The following is a 13,663-nucleotide window of genomic DNA, read 5'->3' as shown; positions in this document are numbered from 1 at the left end:
ACATCAGGGCACTGCAGGGCATAGCAGGGCACTGCAAGGCGTAGCAGGGCACAGCAAAGGCATGGCATAGCAGGGCACTGCAGGGCAAAGCAGGGCACTACGGGCAAAGCAGGGCACTGCAGGGCATAGCAGGGCATAGCAGGGCACAGCAAACACATAGCAGGGCACTGCAGGGTGCAGCAGGGGTACTAGGAACAGAGCCACCTGCTTCCAGTTTGTGTGCTAGATCGAGCTAATTAACATCCTGACAAAGCGTATGCCTTTTTTTTAATTCAGGAAATGTGCTAGTTATTTCAGCCAATCAGATGAGGAGATATGTGTCAGCTCAACATTATGTAAGAGTAATAGTTGCAGGGTTGACCTAGAGCCAAATGGTTTGATACACAGAACTAAGGCTGAACGATGAATCGTTTTCAAATCAAAATCGTGATTTACAAGAATGAGATTGGGTAATAGAGAGGACCGCAATTAATCAAATGTTAATAATTTAGTTGAATGTTTGGTGTAACATATAATTTTACATTTTTTATTCCTCTTTTCATAATTACGTTTACCCTATTTTAATAAGATACATGCTGGAATGATTTTAAATATCACAGATTGTTTAATGGGATGTCGTATTTTCAGTGGATCTTTTAATGATTTGGTATTACTTCATTTAACATAATGATAGAAGGTGCACTTTCAAGCTAAAAAAAGAAATTTGCATCATAAATGCAGCATCTGCTAGAAAAAGCACAATTAGATTTGTTTCCCAAATTGTTCAGCCCTACCTGGCCGAGAGTTCCAGAGCAGCTTACCCTTTCTGCCGTCGTCCCTGTGCTCAGCAAAGCCCGATACTATCTGTTCATCGGGGGGGAAAGACACATGCTTTCCTCTTTTCTTCTTCTGGTTCTTGTTGGGTTTTTCTGCTCCACCGTCACTCTGCTCTTCACTGTCACTACAGTGGGCCATCCCTTTGCGTTAGGACTCCACCCTGGAGCTTTAAAAAAAAAGGGTCAGTTCACTTCAAGCAGCAAAGACTCAAGATGACCACCATACAGTATCTCCTCCAGCATCCCCGACCTTAAAATAAATAACGAGGCAGCAGAAATGTGTGCAACAGTTGACGTGCAAACAGTTGCACCATCCGCCCTCTCTGTATGTAAAGTGGTGCTCTCGCCACTCTGTGATCCCTTGGAAAGACAAGACACTAAAGAATCAATTTCTTATTCATGAGTTGAGCATGGAGTTGCGAGGGAAACCCAATATGTTGGTATCAAGTGGCACAAATTCAAAATAGGTAAGGCTCTGCACAATTACATACCAATTTCAATTTTACAGCAACACTCCGGAGAATAAATGCAAAGAGATGGCCAGGTATGGTAACGGAAATTATATCTTTAAACAGGGATTATTTTACTGCTTCAAAATGAGACAGGTCATTTGCAGAGGCGCGAGCGCCCAATAGGCCCGCACGATCCGGGGAAAAATATCACATTTGTTTTCTATTGTATGCCACGATTGTTTTTCTCATGAAGTGTAATGTTTATTGCACATGTGAACCATGGCAAAACGAAACTAATTAGCTGTACCAAACATAGATTTATTTTGACACATATAGCACATTGCTTATCAGCACAAGCCTGGAAACAACAGGCCTTGATAAAGAGAAAGGAGATTATATACACAGTCTGCCTTTAAAACTCACAGGAGAAAGTAGTAGTGTTTGTAGGGAAGAGGATTAAAGCCACTTGTGAAAAATGCATGCGAGTTCTGACTTTATTCTCAGAATTCTGACTTTTTTCTCAGAATTCTAAGATTAAAGTCAGAATTCAGAATTCTGAGAAGAAAGTCAGAACTCACATACATTTGTCACCAGTGGCCCTAAATCCTCTTCCATATGTTTGTGATGCAGTCTGCTCGTAAAATTAAATCAAAGTCATAAAAAAATTGTTTTTATTCAATTAAATTGTGAACAGGGTGAATCGAGATCGTGGAGGCCTGGGGCCCAACGTGGCATAAGTGCTATGCAGCATAGACAGAATTGTTCAGTGTGATATCCTGTTTAAAACACATTGTATAATTAACCTGACTTTTGGTTATTTTCATACGCCAAAGCTGCACCAATCAATATTTTGATATCAAAAATATATGTGTAATGCGAAATGGGTCACTCATGGTGACAAACTAAGAGATAATTATAACCCAATTGTTCAGATTAATGAAACTTTGTTTATTTTTTAAGAGGGGGACTATAAAAGAGTTACGGGTACACAATATTGATGTTGATTGTTCCCCTAAGGTTTACATGGGGAATGCTATGTGTCAAAATCAGAGTGCTGAGGTCACAGATGGAGCTATTGCTGCACACTGAGTGTTTCCTAATTAATTCCACTAACGCCATATTTGCATGTTGACACAGCAAAGAAAAAAACCTGAGGCTACACTCACATGTGTCAAAAACTCTTTAACCATGAAGGACAAGTCAACAGCCAGAGATTGAGCACAGCAACATCTACACAAAGTGGACTCCTAAATTCAAGAGCATGCACCCACACCCAATACTACTTTACGTATCTGTAGTCAAATGATGTATGTTGTAGTGTTATCTTGTACTTGCTCTACGACTGACTTTGACGTAACGTTATATTTGTAGTCGAATATCTAACTATAAATTAGAGTAGAGACCATAAACTTCTTTCTCACCTGTTCAGTAAACGCACCCATTTCCAAGTGTCCAATCTCGTTCACTTTACGCAGACTTTCTGTCGTAAGAGACCCGGCGTACTCGGCCAATAGAATAGCAAAACGTCGTGACGCCACTTCCTGACGGGTGGTTTTGCGGGAAGTTTGGTCCTCATGCTCATACGGATTAACATACAATAAACAGCAAAGGTGTGTATTAATCATGCAATTGAATACAACGTGTAAGTGTCTGCTTAACTGACAACATCGCAGATATCCCGAATCATTCTCGTATTAAACGCCGTATAGCAGCTAACGTTAGATACCCACGCTAACAAGACAACGCGGTTAGCATAACAGCTAACGTCCACCGACATTTATACGTTAAAGTTACTCGTTTCTCGACCATCACTGCCCATAACATTTTTTATTCATTAGGCAGGAGGGTGTTATCTTTGCATTACCTTACACATACCGTTACTAGGAAGTGACAACTAGCTAGTTCGTTAACGTTCGTTAACCTTACCTGTTAACGAAAGTAAAAGCCGCAGACAACCGGGGCGAAGTCATGCTTTGGTTAGTTAGCTAGCTAGTCACTTTGTTAGTATAAAGAAGACATTGACATGCATGTAGCACTGAAGATGAAACTTATTATTTGTTATTGCGGTCATGATAAGCTAGAATTAGGTAACATGCGTCATAGGAGAACTCGTTGGTCTGCCCACGTCGTCAAATAGCCGCATAAAACTAACGTTTACACTTAATACGCAGTTGCAGTAACATTACGGCCAATAAATTGTTAGGCAAGAAGGCACGGAGTAGTTAACGTTAACCTTAGCATGTAACGCTAACGTCAGTGACGTGCGTTTCAGATGCCTCCTAAAGCCAAGGCGGCAGGGAAAGGCAGAGCTCCAGCTAAGAGGAAGCTGGCAGAGGAGTTCCCCCCCGGTGAAGTCCTAATAGACACCGGGAAGAAGGCCTGGAAGCTGGGGGCCCCAATCGGCCAAGGGGGCTTCGGTCTCATATATTTGGGTAAGAATAGATGGAAGCCTGGTGAACCGGTGGAACCTAACCGTTTTTCTCAGACTGAACTTAACTCACACTCATGACACAAACATTTGTAATGCTTAACGCCAGTGTTTTATTGTTTAATGTGTTTAACTACAACTTTATACATCTGACATTACAGCAATTTATTTTAAATTCTACCAAGTGAAACAATTATTTTTTTTGTTCCCAGCTGATGTGAATTCTGCAAAGTCTGTGGGTCCTGATGCTCAATATGTCATCAAAGTGGTAAGACTACACAATCTAAAAAATGAACTGAAATTTTCTTGGGTATATGTTTTTTCCCCCTATATGCATCATGCATATGCACTTTCCTCAAGAGCAGTATACTACCCCTTAGATATAGCACAGCTGACTTCCTGGAGTGCAACTTAGTTGCCAAATCAGTTCTGGTCTTTGCAGAAAGATGACACCGCAAGAATTATCCAGCGTAATAAATTGCATAAATGTATGTTCAATCATAGTGAGTGGACAATAGATACAGGAGGTTAGCAGAAGGCCCAACATGTTGTCGTGTTGTTCTTCTACTACCTGGCAACACCAAGTACATCATTTATATGGAATGAGTTAAGACCAGTCAAACCCTGGCGTAACTTCTCCAGACGTTGTGACCAAGTTAAACCAGTGTGGATGGCTCATCTTGTGGAAGGATGAAAACAATTAGAGGGCAATCTGAAAAGGAATTCAACAAGGTGTCAATGAGTCGGAAGATAAATCCAGTTCTTATAACAACTGCCAATCTCCTAGTTCTATATTTAAGGCATTGGATTTATAGTATCTGTGGATTCCTAACTTTACAAAATTGACAATAATAACCGAAATACTCCTCAATGTAATCATCTGTCAGGACCCTTATACACCAAGCCAACAGTCGGCCGCCCCTGGGCCTTGTGTGTGCTATTGCCTGTAGTTATATAATAGTATACATTGTGGTAACATTGTTTGATCTACTTGCCCGTACTTTGGGCCGGACGGGGACTTGAACCAACCCAACTACCTACCGCCACCCCCTAATCAAACTGCTGATAGACCTTCTAACTCATCAGGGACACATAGTGTCATAGTAGTCATACACATTTCACTTTTTTTTTCCTGTATCAACAGTCTCTTGTTTTTAGTTCAAAACAGATGTCAAATTGAATCTAGACATACATGTACTTGTTGTTTTGTCCACAGGAGCCCAGTGACAATGGACCACTGTTCTCTGAGCTCAAGTTTTACATGAGAGCTGCTAAGCCTGACCTGAGTAAGCCAACTTGTCATTCCTAAAACACACACACACACACACACACACACATCGAATATTACACTAAGCCAAACTAAAGTTAGCCTTGTGATCATAACATAACATACTCCCTCACCACCAGGGCAAATAAATAAAAGCGAGCCAACTTTCTTAATTAAAAAAGACAATCTTGTAGCTGAGGCATGGAGGGAGGGGAGCTTTTTGGTGGCAGCGCCGTTGGCCCCCAGGCCACAGCTTTGCATTTTATATAATAACAATCCAAATGTCAATCTCCCCTGACAATTAACTGTTATATTACTAAGGAACCAAAGGCTCATATTTTATTCATGCTGGAATCTCACGTTGTTGGTAAATATTTGTCCCAGCGGCAGATTAGCTTGCGGCCTTGCTGCCTGGCTCCCCCCCCCCCCCCCCCCCCCCCCCCCCCCCCCTCCCCACGGAATATTTACTTATTACTTTGAGCATCACAGCCATCACCTACTTACCCCAGCTCAAGTAAATAAACTGTCTTTGATCAACATGATGTACATTTCAGAGATGTATCCACCTTTTTGAGACATTTTGGCCAGAAAAAGTTCTTTGAAAAGTTGAAACATTTGTGATGAATTGCCTCTTGTTGCCTACAGTTGAGAGCTGGATGAAGTCTAACAAGGTGAAAAGTCTGGGTGTTCCCAGGTATTGGGGCTCAGGTCTGCATGAGAAAAACGGGAAAAGGTAAGTCTTTGGCCAGGAGAGAGAGAAGTTTAAGCTTCCATAACACAAAAGACAAAACCAATGCTCTATGAAGGCCTTTCCCCTGTGTACATGAACCTTGCACTGTGCCACTGTATGAATAAAAACAATATGAAGGATACAAAACATTTAGCAAAATAAGTTGCTTCAGTATGGCTGCTGGGATGGGTACCAAGATCACTCTGAAACTACAAATAGCACAATGTATTTTCGTGATAAACAAAACTAAAAACAGATCTCAGCTGGTTTAAACCACTGAATGGGTTTAAAAGATTATAATTAATATTGAAAAAAATACTGTTTTAGATCTTTTTTTTTAATACCATATCCTCAACAAAGTGGTATGTGAGCATAAAAGAGTTATTGGGTGATTGTTATAATGGCGATAAAGAAAAAACATGTTTCCTAAAGAAGTAGGCACTTGGATAAGAGAGGGAACAAATGATTACTAACCCTTGTTACGCTTACCAGAGGGAACCATGACGGAAACATTTGCGTAATTCCCACATGTGAAACACCAGAAGATGGGAGTGAGTTTAGTTGCATCGCTGTGTCAGTTACAGGTTACATTTCAGGCTTGTGTGACACTTGAGGAGTACTAAAATAATATTCTCTTTACGTTCCAGGTATAGGTTCATGGTTATTGACAGGCTTGGCACAGACCTGCAGAAGAAGTTTGAAGAATGTGGAAGGAGGTTCCCCAGACAACTGGTCCTGCAGCTCGGCCTTCGACTGGTTGGTTATTTTTGCTCTTGTGTTCTTTCACTAGATCGCGGTCCCAGTTAGAGAGGAAATGCTCTAACCAGATTCTTTGGAAATCTTTACAATGTTTCCCCAGAAGAACCAAGCAAGCCTGCCTTGTTGCAATATGGAGATTGGGCCACTGGGTCGTTAGGACACTTTCGTTTTTACAATGTAGAATACCTCTGGGGTATTTTTTTTTCATAATACCAATGTCCTTCACACTTGGCTGTGACCACGTCAAGACATGGGCTTTGCATTCTGAGTACAATGCTGTTTCTCTTTTTTGAAACTAATATTAAGTTCTCACTGTTTCTTTTCTTTTCCTTTGCTTGTATAGCTGGATATTCTGGAGTTCATCCACGATCACGAGTATGTGCATGCCGACATTAAGGCATCCAACCTCATGTTGAGCCACAGTGATCCCAACCAGGTCAGTAGCATCCTATGAGGTTATTTTAGTCCCATGACTAAAATCATCACATTGTGTCAGAGACAAATGAAAAGGAAGTGCGTTTCCACAACCATAAAAGGTGCAACTCTCACCAGAGCACTTTTTTTCTGATCACACAACAGTGTGTGGGTGTGTGTGTGTGTGTGCGTGTGCGTGCGTGTGTGTGTGTGTGTTAAGATGAAGAGCTTTTTCTAGCAAACAAGGCAGGGGCAAATATTTAATTTGAAGATTAATAATGTATCACTGGTGGTGTTATCAGAGAGCTATTTATAAATGACAATTTAAAAATCGGCCCCTCAGGATTTTATTAGGTAAGGTTATTTTTTAATTTGTAGCTGTGCTATTTGTTTTTTCCCCTGGAGTTACTGGGGTACAGCTTTGGTCTTATTGCTGTATTTTTCTTTATTAAAGCCAATACCCAACTATAGTATGTAAGCACAATGCAAAACAAAATAATAATAATTGAGCTAATGTTGGTGGAATTAAATTTTGAATTCCAAAAGGGCGGAATCATCTTCCATGCTTTCAGTTCAGTTTCTGGGAACATTACACTTGTTTTTGTATAAATGTATAACTTATTACATTTGAATAAACATGGTCTGTTTGCATATCTGAATCATTGTCTTTCTGTAGGTTTACTTAGTGGATTATGGGCTGGCATATAGGTACGCACCCGACAGTGTGCTCAAGGAGTACAAGGAAGACCCCAAGAGATGTCACGACGGCACCATTGAGTTCACGAGCATTGACGCCCACAAAGGAGCAAGTAGGTAGAAGTACGCTACTGGTAGTTCTGTAACCCTAAAATTGGCTTTTTAAACCCGACTGCCATATCTTTAATTCTGTGACGTGGTGAAAAATGTGTGTAACAATGTTCTTATTGTTTTGCCACTGGTCACACTAGCAACACAAGTAGGAAAAAGTGATATTGAACCTAGAGACATAAACATACGTCTGTTATTCATGTGCTAAACTACTAAACTGGAAGATAAAAAATGAAGGCTGGGTATAGTTAGGGAACCGACAATTCAATTTTGATGCTCGGGTCACAATTTGATTTGATATCAATACAATACAATTTGATACTGATTCAATACCTAAAATAAAATCAATATTCCTATGTATGTTTTAATCTTACGCACATACGGCACAAGATTGTGTGAGTCACAGGCGAGACAAAGATCTTTTGCTTAGGGATTGATGTTTCTTCAGTTTTTTGGAGCAAACCGCTGCAAAAACGTCAATCTGTCAGCTGTTATCAGAGGACGCAGCTGAGGGAAATAAGAAACGAAAACCGAAACTCTCAAAGCGAAACTACCTAGGCGCTCATTAACCACCATTAAGGCCTATCGTGTATATCGTAGTTTACTTCAACGCTGTTATAACAGAATCAGGGAAAAACAACAAAAAAAAAAAGCCTTTTATTAACCCAAAAGACCTGTATTGCTGCACAGTGTTTGCATTTCATGCTTAGAACACACAAACGCAAGCTTGCTATTCATCTTTCCATCTCAAAAGAAAGAAAGAAAACAAATGCATTTCCTAAAGTGTGGAACTAGTCCTGTACTGGATTTCTTGTAAGACAGAAACATGTTAAACTTGGAATTGGTGTTGTGTTCCCAACTGGACTTCTTTTAATGTTGGTATTGCTGTTAATGGCAGTGCTTAATGTTGCTGCTGACAGCGTTCGCTTCCCCTGATGTGGTTGTTTGGCTCCAGCTGCATGTAGGCGGAGCGACCTGGAGATCCTGTGCTACTGCATGGTACAGTGGCTGTGTGGACGCCTGCCCTGGGAGGACAAGCTGCAGGACCCCCTCTACGTCCGAGACTCCAAAATCAGGTGGGAGAGGCACACATCATCCCTCCCCGACAAAGGTCTTTTGGTGAATGCATGAGGGTGTCTGCTTTATCTAGGCAGGCAAAGGGTGTGTACATTTGGAAAATGTTTTATTATACAAAGCTATGTAGACGTTTTATCTTTTATATTAAGCATTGCGTTTATGCAAGACCAGGAATCAGAAGCCCACTGATAGAATTATCATTTCATCACCCCAGCCCCCACCTTCCTAGTTTAGAGTTTAAACTTGACTTAATGTTTAAAATGGTTTTTAATTTCTTGATTATTCAATTCAATTCAATTTTTTTTATAGTATCAATTCATAACAAGTTATTGCTCACTCTTGTTTTAGCTTAGCATGCTGCTTGGCTGATCCAGGAAGCATTATAAGAGCAGAGTACTGACTCAAGTACAGCAGTTTGAAGTGTTTTAAACTGAGAATTTTAAACCTTTTGGGGGGAAACCATGTTGGTTGTTTTGTTTCCCTCTTACAGGAGCCAAGAAAACATCTCTGAATTTATGACCAAGTGTTTCCCCTCAGGAGAAAAGCCAGGTAAGAAGACAAACACACCTTACTCAGTCAACAGAAACAGACACAGACATACCGTATTTTCCGGAATATAAGCCGTACTTTTTTTCATAGTTTTGCTGGTCCTGCGACTTATAGTTAGGTGCAACTTACTGTATATATGAAAATACATATAAATGTACATGTTAAATGTGAATTCATACTGAATACATGACCGTCTACAGCCGCGAGAGGGCGCTCTAGGCTATCACAAACTGCAGGTAGTAAAATATGCAGACGATAACGGGGATGGAGCAGCAGAAAGAACGTTCGGAGTGAGTGAGAGACTTGTGACGGACTGGCGAAAAGGTTCCTTTTAGTGCAGTGAAGAAAACAAAGGAAGCTCATCATGCGGACTGAAAGCAAGATGGCCAGAGCTGGGGGAATCGGAGTCAGCTTTATTTGCTATGTCACATCTGAGTGATGGCTTGTGTAAAGAAGCTGGTCTTGAGTCTGTTGGTTTTGGCGTCCAGTGCTCCCAGAGGGGAGAAGCTGGAGCAGGTCGTGTCCGGGTCGAGATGGGTCTGCAGGGATGTTTCCTGACTCTGGAAGTGTAGAAGTCCTGCATGGAGGGCAGGTTGGCACCGATGATCTTTTCTGCAGTCCTAACTGTCCTTTTTGGAAACCAGTGTGTTTGTGTTTGTTTTTTCCTCTTCATGACGCATTTTTTGACTGATGCATCTTATGTTACCTTGTAAACGGAGACCTATTTGCTTCTCATTAGGATGGGTCCAATGACGCACGCTGCAGTAAACAGATTTAGTCAATGGCGACATTTGTTGTCTCACTGTGGTAAGAGTTGCCATTTTAATGTTGGCACTTTGACCTGCAGACAGGCAGTGTGTTTGACAAACATGACGCGTCATACCACCTTCCTTCTGCTCAGCTGTTTCCAACTCCATCTGTGAGTCAAGTCTAAGGAAAGTCACAGCAACCAGAATTAGACCGGCACTGCGACCAGAGCAATACATTATGGTGACAACAGTGTGTTGGAGAGAGTCCACTCAGTGTTATTTTTGTAGTCCCACGTCACAAAACGGACTTAACGGACATAGCTCATCTGCGTACCTTCTCTGGGAACACTGACACGGTAGTGTGAGATTATGATGAGCTGCTGTGTCCTGTTGACCCCTGTTGTGTTGCAGATGAGATCCAGAAGTTCATGGAGGAGGTCAGATCTCTGGGATACCAAGACAAACCACCGTACGAGAAGTTCCGAACCATCCTGAAGGGCGGACTGAAAGCCATTCAGGCTAAAGATGATGGCAAGCTGAATTTCACTCCCGCCACGCCGGTATCACCCCCTGTCCAGGTCAGCACACACACACTGAAACAAGCAACTACTTTAGTAATGCAAGTGGAAATAATAATCCTTAATTGGAGCTTTGTTTAATTATAGGATTATCATATAGCTTATCGGTCCGTGGACCATGTAGTTAGGGGTGGACTGAAGTCCACCGGTATTTATTTGGATTCCTTAGCCCTCATTTTGTGCGTGCGTGTGTGTGGAGAGTAACGCACCAGTAAATAACAGCATAATGTGCTAAAGACCCATGCTGAGCTGAAATGGAAACTAACTTAACTTTATTAATTAAAGACATTCATTTTTAACGATTCTGTTATTCTACAATATTGAAAAAGTGAATACCTACCCTACAAATTGTTACGTCCAACCCTTCTCGTGCTATGTAAAATATGTCCTGGTATTACGATTTAGAGGAGGCTACAGCATTATCCACCCTTTGGCTTTGGTACCAAAACACGGCACCGGTTCGGACGTAGACCGTAGTAACCAGACCGATTTAAGAACAACCTTTTTTTTTTTTAAATATCAATTTTAGCACTGGTATCAAAAAAAAACAAAAACAATCTCCAACCCTAGCCACCATGCAGTTTCCATACCATTGTTTTACATACCATTTGTAGCCCTGAAGGCTAGTATTAAGCTATGGCTGGCTAACACGGCTACTGAAAAGGTGTTAGCTCTATTACTCACTGCTGCGTATAGATAGAGCTGGAACAATTCCAATGCTGCTGTACAACTAGATGTCTCCAAAATAATTGTAATTAACCATATGATTGTATCTTTCAGTCACATTTAAAGAATATTTGTTCATTTATGTTTTATTTTTTATAATAAAAGTTACAGTTTTGAATAATTCCCAGGGTACATCTTTTGGTTACATCCCTGTTAAGTGGCCCAGATAATGACGTGTCACCTAGTTGCTATGGCAGCAATGACAGCTTCCCCTCAGCAGTCCGGCCAATAATCGCTTTGTAATTACAATTTGGCATATCTAAACAAAATCAACAATTACATCACCAGTCATACCGCTTTGGACCTTAGCTAATGTTGGCAAGTAATTGTGGTTAAACAAGGAAACGGCATTTATGTAAAAAAAAAATGCAATTAGACAATTATGTAATAATTGTTCCGGGCCTACATGTAGGGGCCAGTATCTGCCAGTGCCTCACCAAGTTCTTTACTGCACCTGTGAGCGGGAAGTGATTCCTTCCTATTTGTTCTTCATCTCCATCCTCGCTCTCTCTCGCTCTCTCAATCTCGGTGCATATGGAAGGTGCCACCGGGGACATGGAGTTGCCAGCCGAAAGGTTACTGGGCCCCGGTGCTGGTTATTGTATGTAATTATCCCTCCAATCTGTTCACCTCAGCGGGCGCCGTGTGGTGATCATGAGGTAGCAATTGTCAAAATGGAGGCAAAAATGAAAAGGGGGGCAGGGTGTGAGTGATAGTTCAGGCTGAGAGTGTAGCTTCATTATAGAGGCCCAGGGAGGAGGAGGACGGACGGAGGAGTTGATTGCCTTCATTAAGTGCACGACTCTCTCGGAGGCCACTTCTTCTCTCTCTTATCTCAGCAGTCGCCTTGATTTCTGTAGAGGACAGAGGCACTGCAGTCAGTTTTTGAGAAAGTGTCCTGTATTAGCAGTGATTCTGAGTAATCTGGGTCTTTGTTGACCCCACTGTTTAAACATGCTTTACGTCATGAACGCAGCCCACCAAGCGCCTGGCTGTTCACACTTAACTCGCATGTCTCCACGCCGGTCGCAAAGCCATCCTGCGCCTCTCCATTCCACAGAATGTCTCGCTCTCCCTCTCCCTCTCTCTCTCCCTCCCTCCCTGTGAGCACCACTCTCTCTCTGCCTCTCTGTCTGTTGGTCTCTCTCTCTCTCTCTGTGTGCCTTTCTGTATTTCCCTACCTGGCTTGTGTGGCCGCTCCGCTCCTGATCCCAGCTGGGGTGACCAAAAAGATTGCATAAGATGGGTGCCAAAGTGAAAATAGCTCCGCAGCCGGTGTGTTTTTGGCCATACAAGCACAAGAGAGGAAGTGTTTCTGTTTGATGCTCTGTGGTCAGAACAGTGGAGCACAGAGTCTGACAATTTATACGAACCCCTTTATCACATTTGGACTTATGTTGATGGACACGTGGAGTGTTTCATGTCCAATAAGTTATTTCCTGCTCAGCCAAGGTGATAGTTGGTTGTTGTATCAAGCCCTCAGAAGTTCGAGTAATAGCTTCTGTGTATTTTGGGTCTAGCAAAAACACAAGTCTCGGGCAGGTAACCAATCAAATGTAACGATGTCCCCTCTCTTCATTTTGTCCTCTGCTCCTTCCAGAGGACCATCAAGAGAAAGAAAGCAGCAAATGCAGCAGAAGAGAGTGAGACTGATGGAGAACCCATCAAGAAAAAGAGAGTCACAAAGAAAAGAGGTAGGTCTGTTATTGTCTTGAGGTCAGATATCCCTGAGGTCGAGGACATCCTTGTGCTCACACATGATGAATTTCCCACTGCAGAAGTGAATGGAGTGAAGAAAAGTCCCAAAAGAACTCCCAGACCAAAGAAGGTACCAAGCACTGGAAAACCGGGTGACCCCAAGTCCAGGCTGGTGGAGATGGGCACCCAGACTTCACCCGGACTCGCCCAGAAACCCAGAGGCAGACCCAAGAAAACCAGCGCCTAAATACCCACCTCTGTCAACACTCCTCCCTCTATCCTCCCTCTATCCTCCCTCCATCCTCTTGGAAGAGTCCCTTTCAAGTTTTATATAATTTCTATCTGTTACGTACGATGTTTGATTGTATTTGGTGTGGTTGAAACCAGGTCCATTGTAATAAAGAGGAAATTAAATTGTCCATCGTTTTGGTTTTAATTAAAGGTTTCAGGGTCAACGGAAATAGTTTTTACTTTTTATTTAGCGTTACCATTACCCAGGTATTTGAGGAGAATTCAGTTATTATAGTCACTATATGAGATGTCTGTCTCTCTGTGTGGGTGTGGTTGGGTGTGTCTGTCTGTCTGTCTGTCTGTCTGTGTGTGTGTGTGTGTGT

The 13,663-nt window shown here is 41.9% G+C and overlaps 2 protein-coding genes across 2 annotated transcripts in view; one reads left to right on the top strand and one right to left on the bottom strand.

Moving 5' to 3' along the window:
- si:dkey-288a3.2 (protein phosphatase 1 regulatory subunit 37) overlaps positions 1–2,940 on the bottom strand; it is a 62,784-nt gene extending 59,844 nt beyond the window's left edge. The window contains exons 1-2 of the mRNA XM_034859132.1: positions 2,689–2,940; positions 801–982 (exon numbers count right to left, since the gene is read on the bottom strand). Coding sequence (XP_034715023.1) covers positions 801–954 — 154 coding nt within the window. The 5' untranslated portion in view covers positions 955–982; positions 2,689–2,940. The remainder of the gene's footprint in view (positions 1–800; positions 983–2,688) is intronic.
- Positions 2,733–13,468, top strand: vrk1 (VRK serine/threonine kinase 1). The gene is made up of 13 exons (XM_034858678.1): positions 2,733–2,877; positions 3,540–3,699; positions 3,908–3,963; positions 4,912–4,981; positions 5,608–5,695; positions 6,340–6,448; positions 6,795–6,887; positions 7,542–7,674; positions 8,628–8,748; positions 9,240–9,298; positions 10,459–10,625; positions 12,952–13,045; positions 13,130–13,468. The coding sequence occupies exons 2-13, from the start codon at positions 3,540–3,542 to the stop codon at positions 13,294–13,296; spliced, it is 1,317 nt and encodes a 438-aa protein (XP_034714569.1). The 5' UTR covers positions 2,733–2,877; the 3' UTR covers positions 13,297–13,468.
- Positions 13,469–13,663: the final 195 nt, after the last annotated feature.

Source organism: Etheostoma cragini, chromosome 20 (assembly GCF_013103735.1).
Source record: "Etheostoma cragini isolate CJK2018 chromosome 20, CSU_Ecrag_1.0, whole genome shotgun sequence".
Classification (NCBI taxonomy): Eukaryota; Metazoa; Chordata; class Actinopteri; order Perciformes; family Percidae; genus Etheostoma; species Etheostoma cragini.
The sequence above is the reverse complement of the archived record's forward strand: the minus strand, read 5'-3'. Positions and strand labels throughout refer to the sequence as shown.

What these genes read in the sequence shown, in the direction of transcription:
- vrk1 (XM_034858678.1), top strand. Translation starts at nt 3,540, where the DNA reads ATGCCTCCTAAAGCCAAGGCGGCAGGGAAAGGCAGAGCTCCAGCTAAG. An exon ending in TGCAGCTCGGCCTTCGACTG is followed by an intron (nt 6,449 to 6,794) that starts GTTGGTTATTTT and finishes TTGCTTGTATAG; the next exon opens with CTGGATATTCTGGAGTTCAT. An exon ending in CGGTATCACCCCCTGTCCAG is followed by an intron (nt 10,626 to 12,951) that starts GTCAGCACACAC and finishes TGCTCCTTCCAG; the next exon opens with AGGACCATCAAGAGAAAGAA.